The 25,260-nt window shown below is 31.9% G+C and overlaps 2 protein-coding genes across 3 annotated transcripts; one reads left to right on the top strand and one right to left on the bottom strand.

The window, feature by feature from the left end:
- Nucleotides 1–2,944: 2,944 nt before the first annotated feature.
- On the top strand, nucleotides 2,945–7,689 carry LOC127262581 (3-hydroxyisobutyryl-CoA hydrolase-like protein 1, mitochondrial). 2 transcript variants are annotated; one of them, XM_051291328.1, is made up of 15 exons: nucleotides 2,945–3,267; nucleotides 3,375–3,529; nucleotides 3,622–3,702; nucleotides 3,951–4,019; nucleotides 4,107–4,170; nucleotides 4,625–4,704; nucleotides 5,030–5,113; nucleotides 5,709–5,793; nucleotides 6,178–6,263; nucleotides 6,343–6,464; nucleotides 6,571–6,631; nucleotides 6,753–6,851; nucleotides 6,975–7,076; nucleotides 7,171–7,212; nucleotides 7,304–7,689. In XM_051291328.1, exons 2-15 carry the CDS (start codon nucleotides 3,407–3,409, stop codon nucleotides 7,421–7,423), a joined length of 1,218 nt encoding a protein of 405 aa, XP_051147285.1. In that variant the 5' UTR covers nucleotides 2,945–3,267; nucleotides 3,375–3,406; the 3' UTR covers nucleotides 7,424–7,689. The 2 variants fall into 2 exon arrangements, with proteins under 2 accessions (XP_051147285.1, XP_051147284.1); XM_051291327.1 differs by having other exon boundaries at nucleotides 2,945–3,529.
- Nucleotides 7,690–19,686: 11,997 nt separating this feature from the next.
- LOC127262561 (protein DETOXIFICATION 34) lies at nucleotides 19,687–24,838 on the bottom strand. The gene is made up of 7 exons (XM_051291294.1): nucleotides 24,518–24,838; nucleotides 23,265–23,890; nucleotides 22,367–22,423; nucleotides 22,031–22,269; nucleotides 21,548–21,666; nucleotides 20,954–21,040; nucleotides 19,687–19,780 (listed from the first exon to the last, which is right to left on the bottom strand). The coding sequence occupies exons 1-7, from the start codon at nucleotides 24,836–24,838 to the stop codon at nucleotides 19,727–19,729; spliced, it is 1,503 nt and encodes a 500-aa protein (XP_051147251.1). The 3' UTR covers nucleotides 19,687–19,726.
- Nucleotides 24,839–25,260: the final 422 nt, after the last annotated feature.

Here is a 25,260-nt window from a genome sequence, read left to right as displayed (position 1 = left end):
ACATTCAACATATTACATTTTCTAATTTTATAGAACCCACAATAATTTATTTATTCTATATGTTTTCATTACATAATATATATTGTCTAATAACATTTTTATATAATATTTATAATTTAATTTTTAAATATTAATTTATATAAACTTTAATATATTGAAATATATAATTTATTATTTTAAAATTTAAATTATTCGAATACATAGATAGTTTCTATTAAATTTAAAATTTTAAATAATAGTTAATTACTTTTTTTTAATTATTATTGAAGGTAATCCGTTCTTGAGAAACTGTATTTCAAAGTTAGATAATGACAAATATAGCTAGTTGAATAGTTGTTGTAGTAAAAACTGAAAAAGACAATTATAAGACCATTTTCAACCATAACTCTATTTTTGCATGACCTACTATATATTTTTCTATTTTTGCATGAGGTTTTTCTGTAATTTATCGTCAATCATATCCTTTATTTTTGCACTTTACACTAACTCATCTCTAATTACACTCTCTATTTTTGCATGTTAAAAAATATTTTATTTATATTCTATTTTATATACTTCCTCCGTCCGATTCAAAGGGACCCTATAGGGTTTTGTAGTAGATTAAGAAACAATAACATTTTATTAATTACTGAAAATATGTAAGAGGTTTTGACATTTTTTTTCTTTGACTTTATGTAAAAAATAATTGTATATGTAATGATATATTTGTAATTTAGATAAAAATTAAAGTTATTTTAGTATTTGTATATGATTACTTTTACTAAAATAATAAAAAGATACTTTGAAATGAGATTGATGAAAATAGTAAAAAATGTACTTTTAGTTTTCATAATTTTTGAAATTTATAAACAATACTAAATATTTTATTGTTTATATATTTAATTTATAAAAATATTTTAAATAATATATTAATAAATTAATTTTATAAATTTTTAATTGTTTGATTATACAAAATAATAATTTTTTTAAAATTAAATAAATTTAAATATTATTATTATTAAATAATATTTATGAAAAATATAAATAAAAATAATATATAATATCATTTGATTAAATATAATAATTTAATGTTAATAAAATTAAAATATAAATATACTAATTTATTTTATAACTAATAAAATAAAAAACACAAAAAGTAAAATAAATAAATATAATATAATTTTTAATTTTTAAAAAATAAAAAATAAAGAAAAAAATCATCTATTTCAGAGAGAATTAGAGCTGGCAAACGAATCAGGTCAGATCAGATTCGGATTCGGGTTAGCTATAAATTGGTTAGAAAACCTTTGACCTACATGCAACCTTAACCTAATCTTTTATTAATCGGGTCAACCTGACCTGTATAAGCTGTTTAATTCTGAAATTTTTAAATTTCAATTTCTCCTAACAAAATTTTCAAATGCATAGTATATAAGCAAAAACTATTTATTCATATAATTAAAACTGATTTCAAGAATCGAATTAACAAACGTTATATAATAATACACAATACAATATTTTGTTTAATCCTAATTTTGTAGAATTTTAACTTAAATTTTATTTTATTTTATTTTTATAAAGTTGGCCATGAATATTTGAATTGAATTGGTAAAATTTAAAATAATATTAATTAAACAAGTTACACGGATTATTTTCAGGTTGAAAATTTGGATCTAAATCTAACCCATTTAATTAATGGGTTAAGCGGGTTTGACCAAATTATTAATTAGATCAAAATTTCAATCTAAACTCAATTATTTCGGATCAAGTTCAGGTCCGATTATCAGGTCGAATCAATTTTTGACAGCCCGAGAGAGAATGCCCTCTATTACAAAATGAAATCTGTCTCACACTCTTAGAGGGTGACGAGAAGGTGAAAGACTAAAAATATGAAAGTAGAGTGGAGTAACCCACCGTCCTATACAGGCAAATGCTGTTAATAAATATTACTCCATCTGTTCTATAAATATAGTCTTGAGTTAGATACGAGATTTAAAAAATATTAATATTATATTGATAGTCGGTAAAAAAATAGGGATAAATGACTTTTTTGCTCTTGTGAGTATATTAGTGTAAAAGTAGTGACAATTGTGTAATAAAAATGAAAAAGTAGAAGTAATTTTACGGTGATATAGTTATTTATGGAAATAAGAATATTGTTTTGGGACAGACAAAAATGGTAAACAAGACTATTGTATTGATATGGAGGGAGTATCATGTTCTCTCCGTCCGTCCGCTTCTAAGGGTGATATTTACCTTTTGTGTAAAATTAAAAATATCCTTAGTAGTTGTGCAGTTTTTTTTTTTTTTAATTTGTACTACATAATAATTAATATTAAAGATCAACGTATAAAAAGTAAACGAGACCTTAGAGCCGAATTGTGTAGTATTATTTATCACGTATAGAACAAAAACAACAATAACAACAACAATAATAATAATAATAATAATTTTAATTTTAAGAATCCATCCAAATCTCTACAATTTTATACTATACAATATTTTTTTATAATTTTTTGATAATTTGAATATAAAATGAATTTATAGTATAATATAAAAGAGAAAGATAATTATTTGATACAATATAAAAAAAATCTAAATAATAAAAACTTATGAATTATTAAATAATTTTAAAAAGCCTTAAAAATATAGACTGAATATTTTTAAATTTTAAAAACGGTGTGTTTGTTTGTGGGTTTGGATTTTTTTTGAATAGTAAAATATTATTGTGGGTTTGAATTTTTTTTTAATAGTAAAATATTAAATTTGAATAGTTATTTGATATGATATTTTAAATATAAAATAAAATTGTAATATAATATTAAAAAAAATAATTATTTAATGTGATATTTAAAAAAAAATGAAATTTAAATAGTAAAAAGTGTGATAAAATTCATAAAAGAACACAACATAAAGTCTTGAATATCCTCATATCTTAAATAAAATTTTCAATGCACCTAAATTTTAAAATGTCCAGCAAAAGTTTACCTGATTGGATAGACCCCTGAAAGGCTATATATAAAGTATCAGCTTCGCCTCACCCACGCCGCCGAGCGCCGCCGCCGGGTTCGGAAAGGAACTATAAAGCCGAGGCCAGTAGGGGCGGCGATAGATTTCATGCACTACCCATCGACGGAATCCATATCGAGTAAACACAATTTATAAACCTGGAAGGAACAAAATCAGATCAAATGCAAGGGATTCACTGTAGCTGAGCGAAAAGGGCGTGAGAGAATTTCAACTCTTCGGAACTCGGAACTACTACTAACATTCTCCTTCCTTCATTCAGTTCATATCCACTGTTGAAATTTTTACTATTTTACCCTTCCACGGAAGATCTTCTCTGTCCAATTTACCCTTCCGTCTTCCATTTCTCCGTTTTGTGTTTCTAATAGAGAGTAATTGTGGAGTAATTGGGCGAGGAAGTATGCGAAGCTGTAAATCTGCATTGCTTCTCCGGCGATTATTGTCTCGGACCACTCCCAGCTATGGCTGCAGGCGTCTTGCGTCTCTGTCCGGGACTCCGCTTGTTGATGATTCTGATAATTTAGTCGGTTTTCGCAACCCACTTCGATTTTTTTGCTAGATGCTTTGTTTACTACATCAATAGTTAGAGAAATGGAGTTTTAAAATTTTTTTCAGGTGTTGGTTGAAGGTGGAGGTAATTCGAGAACCGCAATTCTGAATAGGCCACATTCTCTGAATGCTATTAACACCGCCATGGTTTGTTTCTGTGTATCCAGCAATGTTATAATCAGTGTGTTGATTGAATGTACCTTGGTTCTGTGTTTTTTAAGCCAAAACCTTGGCTTGACTGTATCTATAAATTGCTTGCTTTAAATTAGCAGAAAATATAATCTATTTGTTTAGGCTCAAGTTTGAGATATCTTGAATACTGAAATGTTACTTAATAATCAATTCAATTCTTCGGTCTCATAACTACATGATATTTAAATCTATGTGCATAACAGGTAGACAGGCTTCAATCGTTGTACAGAAGTTGGGAAGAAGACCCTGACGTTGGGTTTGTAGTTTTGAAGGTTGTCTTTTTACCTCTCAAATCACTTTTTTTTTTTTTTTTTTCATTTTTCTGTTTTTGCCTAACATATGGTTGGAAATTTTTAAAGGGTAGAGACAAGGCATTTGCAGCTGGTGGTGATATTGTGTCCATTTATAATATGCTGAAAGAAGGTAGAATTATAATTTCATAACCCTGTATGGACATGTGTAATATGTGATACATTGAAAACCATTGCATCACTACCTCTGGGACATTGCTATGGTCTATCTCCGGAAGTTAAGTCGTACATGTTTGTCTAGAGTACCCATCATCACTCATTGCTCCACTTATTTCTCATGTTTTTGCTTTATTCAGTATTGCGATTTTGTTTGATTGCTGGATTATTCAGCTAATGAATGTGTCTGTGTGGTTTCTTCTATATGCATTATAGTCAAGGGTTCTATTTCGGTAGGATGCAAATACTTTTTATTAACTGTTTTATGTTAATACTTTTGGGTTTGGTAATAAATAAAGGTCATAACTTCTAACTGAGAATAATTTTGTCTGCTGTCCTTGCCCCTTCTCTTATATTCATTCCATCAATTTTGTAAAAATAGTTATAGGTTATTGTTTCGATTCATGCAGGGAATCTAGAAGCTTGCAAACATTTCTTCTGGACAATATATAGTTTTATATACTTTCTTGGTACTTATTTGAAGCCACATGTGAGTATCTTTTAGCTCATGATTGTTTTGTATATTAATTAATGTTGCAGTATCGATCATCCTCTTTAAGATCATGTAATTTTGATACATATATATTGGTTAAAAAAAAAAGTTGTAAATCATTAAGATAAATTAGCCGGTTGTGACTTCCATATCAAACTCTGTTTATATCTTCATGCCTTATGCACCACCAAATAGTAAAATTATTTGTTCAGTGAGTCATTGTTTTCACCAAATTATAAATTCTTTTGTGTAGTTACTCTTTGGTCACTAATGTTTCTCAGACAGGCCTTTGTTGGCTTGCTAATTAATATTCTTATTGCAGGTGGCTCTTTTAAATGGAATTACGATGGGTGGCGGTGCAGGGATTTCGATCCCAGGAACATTCCGGATTGCAACTGATAAAACTGTATGCTCTCTATATACCCCCCACACTGAATACTTTTGATTCTTTGCAGTATTTCATTCTCTATTATCAGGATTGTGGTACGTAGGTTGGAATGTTCCAATCCTAGAATTAAATTTTAAGAATAAATGCATAAATGCAAACCTATATGATCTGTTCAGCTGGTGCTAATCCTAGCCAGGAACTTATATTATTAAAATAAAACATGCGAAACAAAAAACAACACACTAAGGTAAGTCTGAGGTTCTCTCTTGAAACACAAACAGGGCTTTCCTGTACACGCTGCTAATTATCAAAAAGAAAGCTAGATTACATGCAAATTCTTCAAAATGGTATTTACTTGTGTAAAGACATGTCTATTTCCAGTTGGTTATTTCTTTGTCTGCCCTCCGATTTGACTCAACTGTATCAATCTCGCTCGTCGCATTGTATCGCCAATTCTGTTTAATTGCTGTTAGTGGTTTTGAGTGCAATGCTATTTTGTTGAGAAAAGGGGCTTTCTGCTCAAATTTTGTGTAAGTTGACGATGGCATATACACTGAACAACAGGATAAAGTATTTTCTGTACACCTGAACTAGCTCTTTGCAATTACTGCAGATCTTTGCCACACCCGAGACATTAATTGGGTTCCATCCTGATGCAGGAGCTTCTTTCTACCTTTCCCACCTTCCTGGCTATTTGGGTATAATATGTTGCTTCATTGATAACAGTTTTGCAGTATATAATAGTGGAAGGCTCTCTAAATAGTTATGGATGATCATCTGGATTTTCACTCAGCTTGTCTTGGGTTTAGCAATACTGTTCTCAACTTCAATTTTGTGTGATTATACCATTGAAAGCACATCACAAAAATTAGTTTCTGCTTTTGCAATTGCTCCCTTATTTTATAACTTTTGCTCCTAATTCACAGTCTTGTTTCTTATGTGCTCATTTAAACATACAATCTCGAGCTTCTTTTTATTTGATGAAGTTTTTTTTGTTTCTAACTCGGTTTTTTGTCCCGATGAGATTACTCTATACCGAAGAGGAGCTGATAATGCCTTTTACATCTTTTATGTGTTTCCAGGAGAGTACCTGGCTCTTACAGGGGACAGACTAAATGGTGCAGAAATGCTATCCTGTGGGCTTGCTACGCACTTCACTTCAATAACGGTTTTTCATGCCAACACAATTGCTTTCCATTTATTTTGGGTTGTATTTTTCCTCAAATGATCATTCATCCTCTTTTCAGAAACTTCCTTCAGTCCAAGAAAAGCTTAGGAATTTGGTCACTGATGATCCCTCGGTTATCGAGGCTTCTTTGGGCAACCATGGAGATGTTGTCCAGCTTGATAAGGCAAGCGTGATTCACAGGTACAGCATTGCAATTATAATGGTCAATCTTAGATCCATACCTTTTCCGCTTAGGATTTGATGTATCAGCTGACGTGCTGATAATCTCTTCAACTCTCTTGAACAGGATTGAAACTGTTGACAAATGTTTTTGCCATGACACAGTGGAAGAAATTATTGAATCCTTGGTAAGCATGCAGCCTCAGGAGAGTATCTGCAACCATACATTGTAATTTCTTCTCGTTTTATTCTCTGAAATACTGTGTAAAGTTTTGGGCAGTAACTGGTTTGGGTACATAAATTCTCTAGGAAGAGCAGGCTGCGAAAACAAATGATAAATGGTGCATCTTGACTTTGAAGAAACTTAAAGAAGCTGCACCATTGAGCTTGAAGGTTTCTTTAAGATCTGTAAGTCTTCAGTTACACACACTCTGTTGCATCTCAAATATCCTCAGCCTCTTTCTACTTAAATTTGAGGGATTCTAGTTGTAAGATATCTAATAAATTGAGATCTTATTTCTCTTCTTGCAGATTCGAGAAGGCAGGTTTCAGACTCTTGATCAGTGCCTTATTCGCGAGTATAGAATGTCCTTACAGGGAATTTCTGGGCAAATAAGTGGAGACTTCCAAGAGGTACAGCTTTCCATAACATAGCCTCTCCCTGAGGATTGCTATTTTAACTCGGTCTTGAAATGATGATCTCACAAGTAACATCTCCTGTTTTCAGGGGATTCGAGCAAAGCTGGTGGATAAAGACTTCACACCAAAGGTAAACTTGTTTGACCTATTCCCATCCTTTCAGTATAATGAAATTTTATCATCTCCATGTATTAATTCAAAATATCTCTCCGAAATTGCAGTGGGATCCTCCTAGTTTAGAGCATGTGTCTCAAGACATGGTTGATCAATACTGTACACCTCTGTCTTCATCCAAACCGGACCTCGAACTACCTACAATGCAGCGAGAAGCATTCACCTGAGCACTAGCCAAACAGGTGATCAATTATCTGCTCACTTTTGGCCTTTTTAAGTTTAAAGCCAGATGACAACAGGATCAGCTATCAATGCATGTTTTTTCGATTGAGTATAAGACATGCTTTGTTGAACAAAATAGCAGCAATCAATGACTGATCACCAGTCTGAAGATGATGAAAATTATCATTATACTTATACCTGGAGAACTGTTGTATACTTTTACATGCATATTGTTGGTGCTTTTGCCGAATCTCCATTGATGGAGAAGTTATGATCCACTGTAGCTTCTGACCTTAATCATCTTTTTATGGGTTGGGACTCGGTTTCCTCCTTATTCTTTGAAATACACTACTTGTGTGTGTGTGTGTGTATTGTGTATACTAACAAACACAATATAAGCCAATTTAGAAGGATCAATGCAACCTAATATGAAAGAACCCCAAAATAAGGGTGGATGGTAGATGGTAACAGTAACACCAGATTTCATTGCCCTATAGAAAATAGATAGGCAGGCAGGCAGCAAATGTGAGTTGGCTAGTGCTTAGAATGTGAAGTAGCCTAATGGGTTGAATTCATAGCCAAAGTTGTAAGTAAGTAAGTATTAACCAACTGTGGATATTCATTCCATTGTGAATTCACCTTTCCCCTCCCTGCTTGCTGCTGCGTAAACATAACATAACATTAACATATTGTTGAATGACCTCAGATAAAGAAACTACTATTAATAGTCAGATAGATATCATAAAATAATTCCATTAGTCAGATAATAATTGGCGACTTCTGTCCTGTAAGGCAGGGCAGGGCAGGGCAGGGCAGGGCAGGGCCAGTAGCTAATAATAAGTAGTCCATGTCCATCAACAACAAGTGGTTGCTGGTTGAAATAACAATCACATCAAACATGTATTATGTTGTCTGTGACTGTCATTTCTTTCACAAGCCAGCCAGCCAACACACTTAAAGGGTGTGTTTGTTTGGCTGTTTGGATTTTGAGTTGAGATTTGAATAGACGGAAGCTTGTGACTTTTACTACCAACAAAAAAAAAAGTCTTTTGCTACAAATTAGGCTACTGTCACAATATGTCGTAACAAATATTATTTTCAGTTACGAAAATTATTGTTGCAAATAACATTTCGTTTGGTTAACTTTCATATTTATTTGTTATGATTATTGATTCGTAACTATTATAATTAGAACGAAATATCCTGTACAATAAAAGGAATAAGGGTATGGGTGTAAACTACGGGGTCAATAGATTATAGTGTAAAATAAAATGTCACGATAAAATAAATTATTGTGGGAGAATGTTTTTTGTATTGGTTTTTTCTTTTTGGGAAAAATTACAAATTCGTGAGTAAATTGATTACTCACGAAATTTCGTCTGTAAGTATTTTGTTAGTAAATACCTCGTAAGTAATTATTTATGATATTATTCATGAAATTCTATTCGTGAGTAATTTACTAACGTAATTACTCATGGAATTTGTTTGTAAATAAATTTACTTACAAACCAAAATTTGTAAATAATTCCGTGAGTAAAAAATCAACAAATTCCCTTATTTGCAACAGAATGGTTCTGTGAATAATTTTGTGAGTAATTTACTCACAGAAATTTCCCTTGCAATATGTCAATATGATGTTTGAGATGGAATAATTTCTATGAGTAATTTCTTGAGTAATTTTTCCAACCCCCAAAAATTTATATTTTGATTTATCCATACATGTCACAAACATATATTATGACAATACAAGTTCAAACCATAAAGTAAATCGAACCAAGTCGAATATGCAATAAATAAAATACGATCGAATCACACGATATTTATAAGCATAGTTCTGTAATCGATGGATACCAAAAAAATAGTAAACATAACCATACATTTGAAATAGTAGAATCCGTACAATATTAAAGTTCAAATACTTAGTACCAAAATCAACAAACAAGTGGCGCACTAGAATCACCATCGGGGTTGTGGCGGTCCGGTCGGACATTCATCATCTTAAGCTGCTGCATGATCGTTAGGTCGTAATTCTCAAAATAATCAAACCGTTCCTCCAAGAGCGTTAGCCGATTGTCAGTCGTTGGTGCACTAGGCGTACGACCATCATTAGTGAATGAGTTGCGATCCGGTGGCACTGTCGATGCTTGCGACACAAGTCCAAATATCCTCTTATTCTTATCCCGATGCACCAAGAAAAATAAGGCATCATCATAGCTATACTACGTATTGTCAAATTGAGACATCACCTCCTCGATGGCATCCATGCTTTCCTAGAAATCGTAAATGAAATATGTTATATATATAGTTTGTATTAAATGAAAAGTATTTAGTAAAATATCAATTGATTGACGTACTTTCAGACGGTCTATCTTCATGCTGCAATAATTTTTGCCGTCATGGTATCTCGTATGCGTCCACTCATATGTTGTCCATTTCTCGAGAAGCTACACTTATAATTTGTTTGGTGTTTAAATAAAATAGTTTAAAAATATTTAAAATTAATATGTAAAACACAAATTTACCTTCTCCATGAATGATTGAGATCCACTAGTATGCGTGGCCTCAACAAAACCGTTCAGATTACCGTCTCGTCTATTGAATTTTGTTGGCATTGACTTCTTAATGGCATCCTGGGAAGTCCATTCATTCCTCCATTTCTGCAGCATATTGGCGGAAACGCTCTTGCTGATCTTCTCTTGTCCAGAACGTATTTCACAACGTATTTCATACAACCAGTTGTTGTATGTCTCACAGGATTTTTTCTCTTAGTAAGAGTGCACGATCCCATGACATCCGGGTTACCACTTAATGTATTTTTGCAAATAATAAATTTAATCATTACAAATTAGCATAACATTCGATGGTACAACGTAATAAGTGTGCTTTAATTATATTACTTTCATTTGCTCTTCATAGAACTGTTGTGTCGCTAGCGGCACATGTGTCGATGTATGGCTCTCGGAGCTAATTTTTGTTGTGAATATCTGGCGTAATTTTCGCGTGGCACTACTCGGCCAAAATACGTTGTTTGTAATTCATAGCTACAAATTTAAGAAATAATTGGTAACTTGAATGTAGAATTACACATAAACAGTCTCGGCACATACTTTTTGTTTGAGCGCACCTTAATCTCAATTAAGCCGTCATTATCATGTCTCCCTGCCGCAGATTGTTTAGACCTAGGACTAACTCCTATTTTCAAGAGCTTTAATTTACATATTTGAAAATACTTCAACGGTGAGTAGTACAATATATTCTAACCCGATGTATCGCCTTGCGTGGCCCCAAGTGAAACAACCGTTGTTGCATCTGCTGATGTTGATGTCGTGGTACTTGAAGAGAAATTATTAACTGATATTACTGAATGATCTATTGACATACGAAACACTAAATCTACATACCAATAGATATACCTGCCACGTCCTCAACCCGATCCTCTTCCACAACATGCTGCAAGCACATGGCAGTTCGAGCAAGCTGACAAATTCGTTGCTGGCGTAACATCTTCTCTTCTTCATGAAACATCTGCATTATAGAAGACATGTAATTTAATTTATAATATATTAGTAAAAAAAAAATTATTAAATATTGGAGGACCTATTCATCATACACATCATCATCTTATTCCTACTTATATCATCATCTATCTATCCAGGCAATCACATGTTCCATTCTAATCTTAATTTTACTAAATCAAAAACATTATTATGTAGAACAAAACATTTACCAATCGTGTAGGGTTAATATGGCTATGAAATTATTCCATAAAGTGAACAAGTGCTCTTAATATTTATCAAATATTTGAACTAGAATATTGGGGGTGATTATAAACTTTAATACCAGAAAATATAAGATCCCATCACATAATTGAAATGCATTATTCAAATGTTACCTCATTAATTTTATTGAACTATTTATTTGAACATTTAAAAAGAAATAGAATTAAGCACATCATATGCAAGAAGAGTACACACGTATATATACATATATAGCTCAGGATTTTGGCACAAACTGTGAGCCACAACGCTTCTTGTCACCATCTTCTCTTTGACGACAATCCCAGCTTATGTTTGTTGCAATTGCGAAAAAAAATCTATAAAAATAATCGGCTATTAGCCATGCCATTTCCGACCAACTTATAGAAGATCTACTGTAAGTAAGCTGAATACATAATTTAACCTTAAGAAAGTTCAACGATTTTGTGCTTATTCTGTAAGTAACTATTAACCTTAAGAAAGTTCAACAATTTTCTGCGTATTCTGTGAGTAACTATTAACCTTAAGAAAGTTCAACGATTTTCTGCGTATTCTGTGAGTAACTATTCAAGAAATCGATTTCGTGTGTTGTGAATACCCATCCGTAATTCCTCACGAAATTAATTCCGTAAGAATTTTCTTGAATAAAATGTAGTTTTAATAAACAAGAGTATGACTTTAGTGATGGTCAAATTCTGATTTTTCAGTTCAGTATACTGATAATATCGAATCATATTATATACCGTTAATTAATTTTTTTTTTTTAATGTTAAAAACTCATACCGATATCGTATCAAAAATTCGGTATGACATATATATACAAACACCATACCGATAATTTGGTAATACTGAATTATAATTTAAGTATCAATTTATATTGTTTCGTACCGAAATAAAAAAAAAAAAATTTTGTATTAATATATCAAATTATCAATAATACCCATATAATAATATAACGAACACCAAAATAGTATTCGATATTTTATTACCGAGATAATTTTGATATTTAGATATATATATATATATATATATACTAAAAATATCTACTCGTGTATCTTCGTGGTACCTAACTTTTTGGTATATTAAAATTTTGATATAAGTAACCGATATTGGCCGTGCCTATTCCATGAAGTTAGCATCTAAGGATTTTTTTTAGTATGGTATAATGGTATTTTTTTATATTTTTTTCCACCCCTAGGTATGATTAAATATATTATTAAATGTAATTAATTACCTTTTTAAGGTGTGTTTGTTAATTTGTGGATCTGAGAGTTGAGTTTTAATTTTTATTTTTATAATTGGGTGTGTTCTTTTAGAAAGAATAGATATAAGCTTTTTTTTTTTTTTTTTCAAAATATTAATATATTATGTATATTTATTATATTTATATTTGTTTATACAATTCTTCATACTTCATGATCAAAAAATACTCATTTAAATTATCTTACAAAATAAACACACATAGTTATATTATGTGATATAAATATATATTAATATGATATTTTAAATACTCCATCTGTCATTCAAATCTATTCTCACTTTCTTTTTTTATTGTCATCAAAATTTGTTGTCGTTTATCTTTTTAGTAAAAAACTACCACTTTTCTACTTTTTCTTTACCCAAACAAATAAATATTTCTATTTTTATATATTTTTCTTAAAATTTATGCCCGGTCAAATGAACAGACAATTGGATGACGGAAGAGTATAAAATCAATATTTATCGTAATATAAAAGACATAAATAGTTAAAAATGAAATTAAAACTCTTGAACAAATATAGTTTAATTTATTTTTGTTGTAATACACAAGATAACAACAATAATAAAGCAAAAACACTAAGTATTTGCTCTCTAAAGATTCCTCTCTATTGTCTGCTTCTATATAAATATATATATATATATATCTGCACACATATTTTTATACATGCAATATATAAATATATATTACACCAATATATATATAATATATATTGCGGCTTATATTAATATATATATAATAGCGATTAACATTAGGGATAATTAATATTCCTATTTGTTATTCTTACATTAATATTTATAACACGTTATCAATACGATTTATTTTTTCGGCACGGTAGGTATATTTCAATATTATTATGGCTACTAACATTGCAAAATAGAAATTCGTCTCACTTGTCATTTCTAGCAAAAACTATTTGTCGTGGGCCATGGATGTTGAAATGCATTTGGTATTGATGGGCCTGGGTGAAACGATTGTGAGAGGCAATAATGCCACAAATCAGAGCCGAGCAAAGACAATGATATTCCTCCGACATCATATCGATGAAGGACTGAAAATGGAATATCTCAAAGTCAAGAATCCTCTTGACTTGTGGAATAAATTAAAAGAAAGATACAATCACCTGAAGTTGATCGTACTGCCAAAAGCCCGCAGCGAATGGCACAATTTGAGGTTGCAAGACTTCAAGTCAGTCACTGAATATAATTCCGCTATGTTCAGGATCACTTCACAGTTGAACCTATGCGGCGAGAATATTAATGACAGTGACATGATGGAAAAAACATTCCCCACCATGCCTCAAACCTGCTTTTATAGCAGCAATATCGAGAGAGAGGCTTCAGAATATATTCAGATCTTATTGCTTATCTTTTGTTAGCAGAACAAAACAACCAACTGTTGTTGAAAAATCATGCATCCAGGCCAACAGGTTCCAGCCCATTCTCTGAAGCGAATGCGGTACAGTCTGCAAATCCAGGCCGTAGAAACAACAAAGGCCAGAGATATGGCAGGGGCCAAAAATGCAACCATCCCCAACCTCGTCGAAATAATGGCAAGAAACCATACAAGCCTCTGAAGTGGCAGAATGACGAGTAGAAAAGAAATTATGAGGATTAGTGTCACAGGTGCGGCACAAAGGACATTGGTCGCGCATCTGCAGAACGCCTAAGCATTTGACTGATTTATACCAGGCTTCGCTGAAAGGGAAAAGTACTTCTGCTGACGTAAATCTCTCATAGCAGAATAATGATGACGCATATGATGATGTTCTGAAGAACACATCTGCTGATGTAAACCTTGCTGAACAGAATAATGATGAGATATATGATGATGTCCTAAATAGCGACCTTATGCATCTTAATACAACAGACTTCTTTGAGCACCCTGAAGGTGCCAAGTGACTATGTACTTTACTGCTTTATTACTTTTTGTACCCCCTCTACTTTTTGTAATATCTCTCTTTTTGTATCATTTTGTATTCCATCGGCTATATTAATATATTTTCTTTTTGTTTGTTTTATTCTGAAAAGAATATGAATGCCACGTGTCACAATACATATTATAAAGAGGACAATATTTGTCTAATCGATAGTGCGACCACGCACACGATATTGAAATACAAAAAGTATTTCTCCCACCTGAAGTTAGAAAAATCAAAAGTCGGCACAATAAGTGGCAATGCGACAATTGAAGGCTCCGGAAGGGCCCTTATCTGTTTCCCTGGAAGAATTAGACTTGAAATACAAAATAAATTGTTCTCGATTAAAGCTCGAAGAAATTTGCTGAGTTTAACTGATATTTGTAGAAACGGATATCATATTGAAACAATGGACGAGGCAAATAATGAATATTTGGTGATTACAAAAATCATCAATGGAAATAAATGTGCAGTTGTGAAGCTGCCCTCATTGTCCTTTGGCTTGTATTATGCCAAAATAAGTACCGTTGAAATATATGCAGTAGACCTGAAGTCTACGCAATCAAATGAATTTTTGATTTGGCACAAGACAAATTGATAATCAGGCCGTCACTAACCAAAGTTGGGACTAGATCCCCATCATTTCTGAAAAGAATTCAGGGTGATATATGTGGACCTGTAGATCCACCATGTAGGCTATTTAAATATTTTATGGTGCTCATTGATGCATCAACGAGAAGGTCACATGTATGCTTGCTATCTACGCGTAATATTGCGTTTGCAAGGTTACTTGCACAAATTATTAAATTGCGAGCACAAATTTCTAATTATACAATAAAGAAAATTCATCTCGATAATGCTAGTGAATATTCATCACAAGCATTTGACGATTATTGCATGACTTTGGGAATAACTGTTGAACATCCTGTTCCTCATGTTCACACCCAAAATGGTCTAGCAGAATCATTTATCAAAAGATTGGAATTAATTTTCAGACCATTATTGATGAAATCCAAACTCCCCGTCTCTGCTTGGGGACATGCAAGATTACATGCAACAAAACTTGTGTGAATTAGACCGACAAGTTATCAGAAATACTCCCCAACACAATTAGTGTTTAGAAAAGAGCTCAATATTTCTCATTTGAGGATTTTTGGGTGCGCGCTTTACGTGCTGATTGCACCACCTCAGCGTACAAAAAATGGGCCTCCAACGTCGATTGGGAACCTATGGTACGAATCACCGTCGATAATTAAATACCTCGAACCAGTGACGGGTGATCTGTTTACTGGCGATTTGCAGATTGTCATTTTGACGAAACAAATTTCCCGACATTAGGGGGAGAACAAAATCAACTGAAAAAGGAAATTTCTTGGAAAATACCTATGAATTTTCTGGATCATCGTTCATAATAGTTTGAGTTAGAAGTACAACGAATTGTACATTTGCAACAAATTGCAAATCAGTTACTAGATGCATTTAATGACTCTAGCAGAGTCACCAAGTCATATATTCCAGCAGCAAATGCTCCGACAAAATTAAATATCCCAGAAGGACAAATGAAAAGTGCCAATGAATCCTCTATGCGTCTGAAGCGTGGCAGACCTGTAGGTTCCAAGGACAAGAATCCCCGAAAGAAAAGAGTATCGATTAATTATTCAATCCCTCAAACAATTTTTAGCGACAAGGAACAAATCCTTGAAGAAGATGCTCCTGAAGAGCCTACCTCAGAAGAAAATAAAGTTATCGACAATTCAATTAACTTCATCGCTACAAATAAAAGTTGGAACCGCAATGAAATAGTCATAGATAATGCATTTGCATATAACGTGGCACTTGATATAATGGAAAATGACAAGGATCCCGAGCCAACATCAGTTGATGAATATCGGAAAAGAAACGATTGGCCAAAATGAAAAGATACGATCCAGTCTGAACTAGACTCACTGGCCAAAAGAAATGTCTTTGGACCTATAATTCAAACATCAGAATGTGTGAAGCCAGATGGGTGCAAATGGGCATCTGTGAGAAAAAGAAATGAAGACAATGAAATTGTACTTGTAGCCCAAGGATTCTCACAAAAACCTGGGATTGATTATGATGAGATATATTTCCCAGTTATGGATGGTATCACATTTAGATACCTTGTAAGGCTAGCAGTGCATGAAAAACTTGATATGCGTCTCATAGATGTAGTAACTGCTTACTTGTATGGCTTACTAAAAAATGATATTTACATGAAAACCCCTGAAGGATATTACATGCATGAAGCATGCAAATCAAATTCCAAAGAATGTTATTCTATTAAAGTACAAAAGTCTTTGTATGGACTTAAACAGTCTGGACGCATGCGGTATAACCGTTTCATTGAGTGTTTAACCAAAGAAGGTTACACTAACGACCCAATATGCCCGTGTGTTTTCATAAAGAAAAATGGGTCAAAATTCGTGATCACTGCAGTATATGTCGACGATCTCAATATTATCGGAACTCCTGAGGAGCTCCAATCAGCCGTGGAATATCTGAAAAGGAAATTTGAGATCAAAGACTTTGGAAAGACAATTTTGTCTTGGTCTGCAAATTGAATATGTGGATAATAGAATGCTCATCCACCAAACCGCCTATACCCAGAAGGTATTGAAACAATTTTATATAGATAAAGCACATTCATTGAGTACCCCAATGATCGCCAGGTCACTTAATCCTAACAAGGATCCATTTAGACCAAAAGAAGATGATGACGAGATACTTGGTCCTTAAGTACCATATCTCAGTGCAATAGGTGCACTCATGTATATAGCAAATAGCACTAGACCAGATATTGCATTTGCAGTAAACTTATTGGCTAGATTCAGTTCATCTCCTACAAAACGACATTGGAATGGGGTTAAACATATTTTGCGTTATCTTCAAGGGACAAGTGATCTTGGCCTATTTTACCCGAATGATTCTCGACATAAGTTATAAGCTATGCCGATGGTGGGTATTTGTCTGACCCGCACAAAGCAAAATCACAAACCGGCTATATATTTACATGTGGTGATACTGTGATTCCCTGGAGATCCACAAAACAGACAATAACTGTCACGTCATCAAATCATGTTAAAGTATTGACTATTCATAAAGCGAGTCGAGAATATGTTTGACTGAGGTCGATGACCCATAATATTAAAAAGGAATTGTGGGTTAATATCGGAAAACGAAAATCCCCTAACAACTATATATGAAGACAATGCAGCTTGCATTGTCAGTTAAATGATGGATATATTAAAGGAGATAGAACAAAACATATTTCCCCAAAAATTTTCTTTACTCACGACTTGCCAAAGAATGATGAAATCGATGTGCAACAATACTGACGGCAACATTCAACAGATTGGTGAAAGAAATTGAAATGCGTCATGTGTGACAGATGTCCTGAAGCGTCGAAGGTTTGAACCCATGACCTCGCGGTCACAAGTCCATCTCCACACCATCAGGCCATCCCTTACGAAACAAGTTGGATTCATTCATTTTGTAAGACAAAAAGAGAGAGTATATAATGTTTTTTTGTAAAATAAAAAGAAGATTAAATATAAAAAAATCGAAACAGTACTCTTTCAAAACAAATTGAAGAAACATGGGGTAATTATATTTTATGTTCCCGTAATTGACCTTTTTTTTTTTTTTTTTTTAATTTATATCCTTATATTTCTCAATTAGAATTAATTATGTTAAAAAAATATATATTCAGTTTAAATTTCATTCTTTCCGTTAATTAGGGTCTAATATTTAATGGGAATTGATGGAACAAATATGTGATGATAAATGATAAGTTTTTCAATAAGATTCTATTAGTACAATCATTAATATTCGTCTTTCTCTTATTTGTGGTAAAGTTTCTCTCTCATTCTCATTTTCATTCTCTTTTCTTCTTATATATTCCCTCCATCCCGTCACAGATGATCTCATTTCTTTTATGGTACGTTCACAAAAGATGACTTTTTTAATTTTTGGTAAATTTATCAATTTTAAACATATTAACAAATATAAATCAATTTAATTAAACTTCTAACATCTCACATGTAGGATCCATTCAAAACTCATTTATTTTCATCTCTCATCGATTAACAAATATTTTTATCTACTTTTAAAATTCCTCATTTTTTATAAAACTAATTTATGGTAATGATAAATAAATAAATATATATTTTTATTCATTTATATTATATAAAATTTTATTGTTTAGAAAATGATATTCATATTGTATATATTTTATTGAAATATAATTATAAAGATATTTAAAATACCAATAACGCTACACATATAAAAAATAATAAAATATTTTCATAACTTATTATTAATAACTTAATAACCTACGCTACCTATAATATTGTGTCCGTAACAAAAGGGTTCATCTTCACGGGAGGAAGGGAATACATATTATATTATATAAATGTATCTTTCTACTGAAATTTTTTTAATTTATTTTAAAATTTTATAAATTATATTTAACATGTTAAACTAGTCTACTTGAAATATTTTTTAAATTCTATATATCAATTAAATTTTTAATTTTAATTTTAATTTTATTAATTATAATTATAACTAAAATAAAAATAAAATTTTTATCTAATTTCATATAAATTGTTTGTATTTTATAATTTATTTTAAATATTATAAATTATATTTTAAATATTAAATTATCTATATAATAAATTTTTTATATTTAAAAAATATGTTAATTCTATTTTTTTTAATTTTTATTTAAAATGTCAATTAAAAATTAAATATGATTATATTTAAATTTTAATTTAAGTATAATATATAAAGTGGAGTAGTTTTTATGTTATGTTAGTAAAAAAAACTACTTCTATTTTTAATGAAATATCAATACAGGTAAGAATAAATTTTTCTTTTAGAATCAAAAGTTAAAAATAATTTGTAAAGGTCATGTAAGGCTATCTCCAACCCATCAATTTTATTTATTCAGTTTTTAACTCCAAAAATATACAGTTGCTACATAATTTTACTCAAATTATAACTCTATTTTTTACTATTATTCTTCAAATATTCAATTTTCCTATTATTTTAAACAACTTTATCTTTTTATAATTTAAAAAAAAATTTAAAAATTTTTAAAAATAAAAAATAAATTTAAAAGTCAAATTTATAATTTAAAAAATTTAAATAATAATAATAAATTTAAAAATGGCATTAGATTTGGTTTTGGTTGTCTAACCAACACCAAAAATAAGCCAACCCAGCTCCATTAATTGTGCAAGACTCATTATAATCTAAAATTGTTAATTGCGTAAAGATACTGAGGATGAAATTTGGTTAAAAATAAGTACATAAGCGACAATAACAATAATAATAAATTAAACCTTCATTTTTTTTAACCTAAATCTTCTGCGCTCCATTCACGCATTCTTCTGGATACTTGTTCCACCTGCAGGAATCCAAAAATGGGGTTTAGAATTTTAAAAATAATAATAATAAAAAATAAATAGAAATACAATTAAAGGTGTTTTTTTTGGGGGTTTGGATTTTGAGTTGGGATTTGAATAGTAAAAATTTTAAATTTTTAATAGTTGTATGATGTGATATAAATAGAGGTTGGTGTGATGTTTTGAATGTAAAATTGATTTTTAATATAATATAAAAAATGAAAAATAGGTGTTTGATTTGATATTTTTGGGAGAAAAATATGGAATGAATAGTAGAAGTCCACCAAAATCCTTCAAACAAACACACCCTAATTTTTTCACGTTCGTATAACAACGTTGATTTGATTCAATTAACATATTTAGTAAAAATATTCAATATATATTTTGATACTGCACAACAAACATGGCATTTTATACTCCCTCTGTCATCCAATTTTGTGTTCATTTGACCGGACACGAGTTTTAAGAAAAATATGTAAGAATAGAAATTTTTAATTTTTTTTTTATAAAGAAAAATGGTATTTTTTTACTAAAAAAAGAAACGGAAATAAATTTAGATGAAAAAAAAAAGTGAGAATAAATTTGAATGAGAGAGAGAGTATAGAATATACAATCATTTATTTCATCACAAGTTATATGTAGATACATCACATTTTTTTCAAATAAAACAATATGTATGATTTGAAAACATATATTGTCGGAAATTTTTTTTTATGTAGTAATTGAGTCAAATCAATTAGGGTGTGATTGTTTAGGGGTTTGGATTTTGAGTAGTAAAAATTTTGAATTTAAATAGTTGTGTGATGTGATATAAATAAGTGTTGATACGATGTTTTGAATGTAAAATTGATTTTTGGTATAATATAAAAAATGAAAAATATGTGTTTGATTTGATATTTTTGGAGGAAAAAAATGGAATGAACAGTGGATATAAAATCCAATTCCCCAGACAAAAGTATAACAATTATTTTTGAATTTACTAGTATATGTGATGAGTAAAGTTAATATTATTAGATTACCAATAAGATATATAATTATCTTTAAATAGAGATATTTAAAAAAGTTTATTAAAAGTGCAATTTATAAGATATTTTTGTATATAAGTTGCCAATAAAAATAATTGCAAAGTGAATAGAATGTGAATAAGTAAAAATAAGAGAAGGAATGCAAATGACCTCTTGGCTCCAATTTGTTCTCAAGACGATAAAGAGAAGAATTAGAGTTTGAAGAAAAGTTCCGAATATCATTCCCATCCATATTCCCTGTAACAACAATTTCAAAGAGATAACTGAATTGGTGAATTCATGCATTAAAAACAATGTTGATACGTGGGAAACGGTTAGGGTGCTGATTTGGAAAATTTAGTACCGTTCAAATCAGCACCCGTAATATATATATAAACAACACACAATTTTATTATACACAACACATGTTGTATATAGTAAATAGAAGTGCTGTTAGTTTATAATTATAAGTGTGTTGTATAACAATTTGTGATGTGCTGAAATCAACTATTATAGTATGTGATGTCAGTTCATGTAGTGTATTTGTGTTGTTGATTCATAAGTACAAGTGTGTTGTATAACAATCTGTAGTGTGCTGAAATCAAGTATTGCTTGTGTTGTATAGACTATAGCATGCTGTTAGTTCATGTCCTGTATTTATATTATATGAATACATATACAGTATGTTGCAGGTGTGTTATCAGCATAGTTTTAAAGATTCAGCAGTGTAGCCGCCGCCTAATATATGTATATAAATATACATACCTGTACGCCTAATCCTGCTTTGTGGCCAAGAACAAATCCAACGGGAAGCCCGATTACATAGTAACAAATCAAATTAATGTATGCCACAAGTCCTTGCCATCCTCCCCCTATAGCAACTCCTGAAAAATTCACATATATTTATTTTTAGTGATAAATATATGTCTAATATCATGTGATACTTTTTATCATCTTGGTTCCTTTATATAAAAACTAATCTTCTATCTAATATGTAGTTATTGAAAAGGTATCACACCACCGGAATTGACATGAAGTAGGCAAATTAAATAGCTTCAAATATCGACGTGAATTTGATTTTTGGTAGCGGTGAAAATTGCTACATGGGTGGTTAATTTCCCATTGAAAATGACCTTTCTGATGTAATTGTAAATTAGCTTAGACGTATGACTATTTTTATACAAGTTTCGATTACATAACCAAATTTTTTATCATTTATATAAAATACATTTTTACCATTGTATTTACCTGATATGACTGGTTGAATGCTGTTGAGCACCATGGTGACGGCGAGCAAGTAGGCCAATTCGGAGACAGCCTTTTGCATTTGGTCGCTGCTAGTGAAAAGCACAGCGAAATGGTCTTTTGTGGCTATTACGACCATCATACTGAATAGGCCTATGGCAAAGGATTCGGTGACCGTTACAAACACCGAGTACTTGGCTGCGCGAGGGTGTCCCGATCCCAGCTCATTCGATACACGAACACTACAAAAAATAACACAAGAGATCAAAGTTAGCCATGATCGATATATATATATATATAAGAATATCAAATTAATTGTGTGCTTGCGCGCACATACACCTTATCGCCGTCGTCACTCCAATGAATATCATGCCTTCCCATCCATCCAAGTTCATGCTAAAAAAAGAAAATTCACAAATGAATCAAATACAAATAGATTAAAAAACAAAGCTCATAAACAAGTGCTACCATATGATATAGTCTTACACAAGATATAATTCATCAGAAATATATATATATATATTCGTATAACATATGAACTGATAATACATACTGTTATTTAATATACCATATGTTGTATTAAGTAAAATATGTACCATTTATTTGTGTTACATGTATTAATCAAGACAAATAATTATAGTGTTGATTTGCCTTTGTCACTATAGACTTATAGGTTATGTTCTTTTATGAATTTTACTATAAGTTTTTACTATTCAGATCCTATTTTTTCTTAAAAATATTAAATTAAACAATTACTTTTCTTTTTTTTATACTCCCTCTATCCCAGCTCAAGATACTTTTTTTTACCATTTTCGTCTGTTCTATTCCAAAGTATTCATTTTCTATTTTAGTAAAAGTAATTATACATCAATACCAAAATACCTTAACTTTCACTTAAATTATAAACATACTATTACTTTTTACATAAAGTCAAAAGGCAAAAAATGTCAAAACATCTTACACACTTCCACTAACTAAAAAAATACTATTATTTCTTAATCTACTATAAAACCCCCAAAAAACTCCTTTAGACCGGGACAAAGGGAGTATTATACTATAAACAACTATTCAAATTCAAATTTTTCCAATTAAAAAATCCAAATCTAAAATCCCAAACCCACAAACAAACACACTCATAGTATCATCAGGATCGTAAATTTACATACTTTGAGGCATTAAAGTGAAGAAAAGTTAATCATGTTAAAGTGATTCGGAGGATGTTAGATAGGATGGGTACCAGATCGAAAGAGATCCAACGGCGAGCACAGGATCCGGGAGATGTCCGGTCATGACGATTATACTCATGAAGTACCAAATCTCCAAGCACAGCATCACCGCCGAAGCTAAAGACAGCTTCAAAAACGCCCAAATCTCCTTAAACGCCAGAGGGGACAACCCCGTCCAGCTGTCGGGACACCACCCCGCCACGTAAGCTACCTGAGCTAGAGCCACCCCCCACGCTGACACGTCATACGCCGCCGCAGCTCCGCTCAGCCCCCAATCCAACACCTTCATGAACAGCATCAGAAATCCCACGTGGAACACCAACGCTACCAACCCGATCCACGCTAGAATTCGGACTTTGCTCTGAGCTTGTAAGAATTTCTGCGTCGCGAAGTTCAGCGCCAGCGCGAACATCTGAGGAATGATCTTCACCGAAAACTCTCCCGCCAAAATGGCGATGTCCTTTCGCTGCCCTAGTAGCTTGAGAATCGGCGTCGAGTAAGTGTAGAGAGGCAACATACAAATGCAAGCGCCCGTCAGGATTATCCACGACCGTTGCATGTAGATCCCCAGCATTTTTGTTTCTCCCGCTCCGAATGCTTGCCCGCATAATGTCTCCAGGGCACTCGACATGCCAAACTGTTCATTCGTTCACTAGTACCGTAAAAACCATGTATTTTTTTTTTGGTAAAATTGCACGTAACTTTTTTATAATTTCGAAATTCAGCGTAAATCTTTTTTTTTACTTTAAAAATTGCACGACGTCCTATTATACTTTAAAAAATATTGCATGAAACCTCTCTGTGATTTCAATACTCAGCGTAAATCTTCACTTTATTTTAGGAATTGCATAATGCTTTTTGTACTTTAAAAAATCTTGCATGAAACCCCGTTATGCAAAATATATAGATAGGAAAATATTTTCTCTATCACACAAGAAAAGTTTAATGATGGTGGGATTTCATGCAACGTTGGTGTTAGAGATATTTTACACTGAATTTTGAAACTACACATAGTTATGAACAATTTTGTTTTTTTTTTTTTAATCTTCTTTCTTTTGAAATTTAATTTCTATTTTTCTACTATACAATCTCACGAAACATCAAATTACTATTTAAGCCTTAATTAGTAGATCGACAACTACTTTGAGCTTTCAAGCATTTTGATTAATGGATGATCGAAACTAACTATTGCAATGCAATTTACATGCGAAAAAAAAATCAAACCAAGACAATCGTAACGTAACGTAACGAAAGAGAGACGGACCAAGAATCCGAAGGAGAAGTTTTCAATGACCGACAAAGAAATAGCGACAGCGGAGAGCTCCAAGTTGCCGATGTGCCCAACGAAAATGGAGGTGAAGGAGTTGATGCCATAGTTACACAAAATGTTGAAGGCGATGGGACCCGCGATCGCCCAAAGCTTCATCGACTCTATTGCCACCATTGTCTTAACATCCTCAAATCCGCGCATCCGAGGATAATCGCCGCCCTCGCCCTCCTCGTCGTCCTTTGCCAGCAAGGATGACGGCGCATCGTGCAACACCTCAGAATCGTCGTGTTCGAATTTGGACAATGGCATTTCCATTTCCAAGGCAACCATTGACGATGGCGGTGGTGGCGCAGCAGAGAGGGGCATTGGTGGCGTCCAATGCTCCTCCTCGGCCATTTCCGGTGACCCCTACAATGGTTATTTTTAGGTGTGTAAGAGAGAAGATGTGATGTTTTGGGAAAATATGGGATTGGGCGTCCGATCAAACTAAGGATGAATTGTCATGAATCCTGATGAGCTCGATGAAATTAATTAAGGTTAAATTTTCTTGATGAAGATAAGGATGAATACTTCTTGAGATGTTTCTTGCATGCATGGTTTGTTGTGGGTTGTTTTTTGTTAAGTGTAGCCTATAGATCAGGGAACTGTTACAAGTGGATTTGCATGAGTAAGTCCAGCAGTAAATATTTTGAATACAAAAAATATATAATATATTTAACTACAGACCAGATCCGTTG

This window comes from Andrographis paniculata, unplaced genomic scaffold, assembly GCF_009805555.1.
Source record: "Andrographis paniculata isolate CXL003 unplaced genomic scaffold, ASM980555v1 Contig65END, whole genome shotgun sequence".
Classification (NCBI taxonomy): Eukaryota; Viridiplantae; Streptophyta; class Magnoliopsida; order Lamiales; family Acanthaceae; genus Andrographis; species Andrographis paniculata.
The sequence above is the reverse complement of the archived record's forward strand: the minus strand, read 5'-3'. Positions and strand labels throughout refer to the sequence as shown.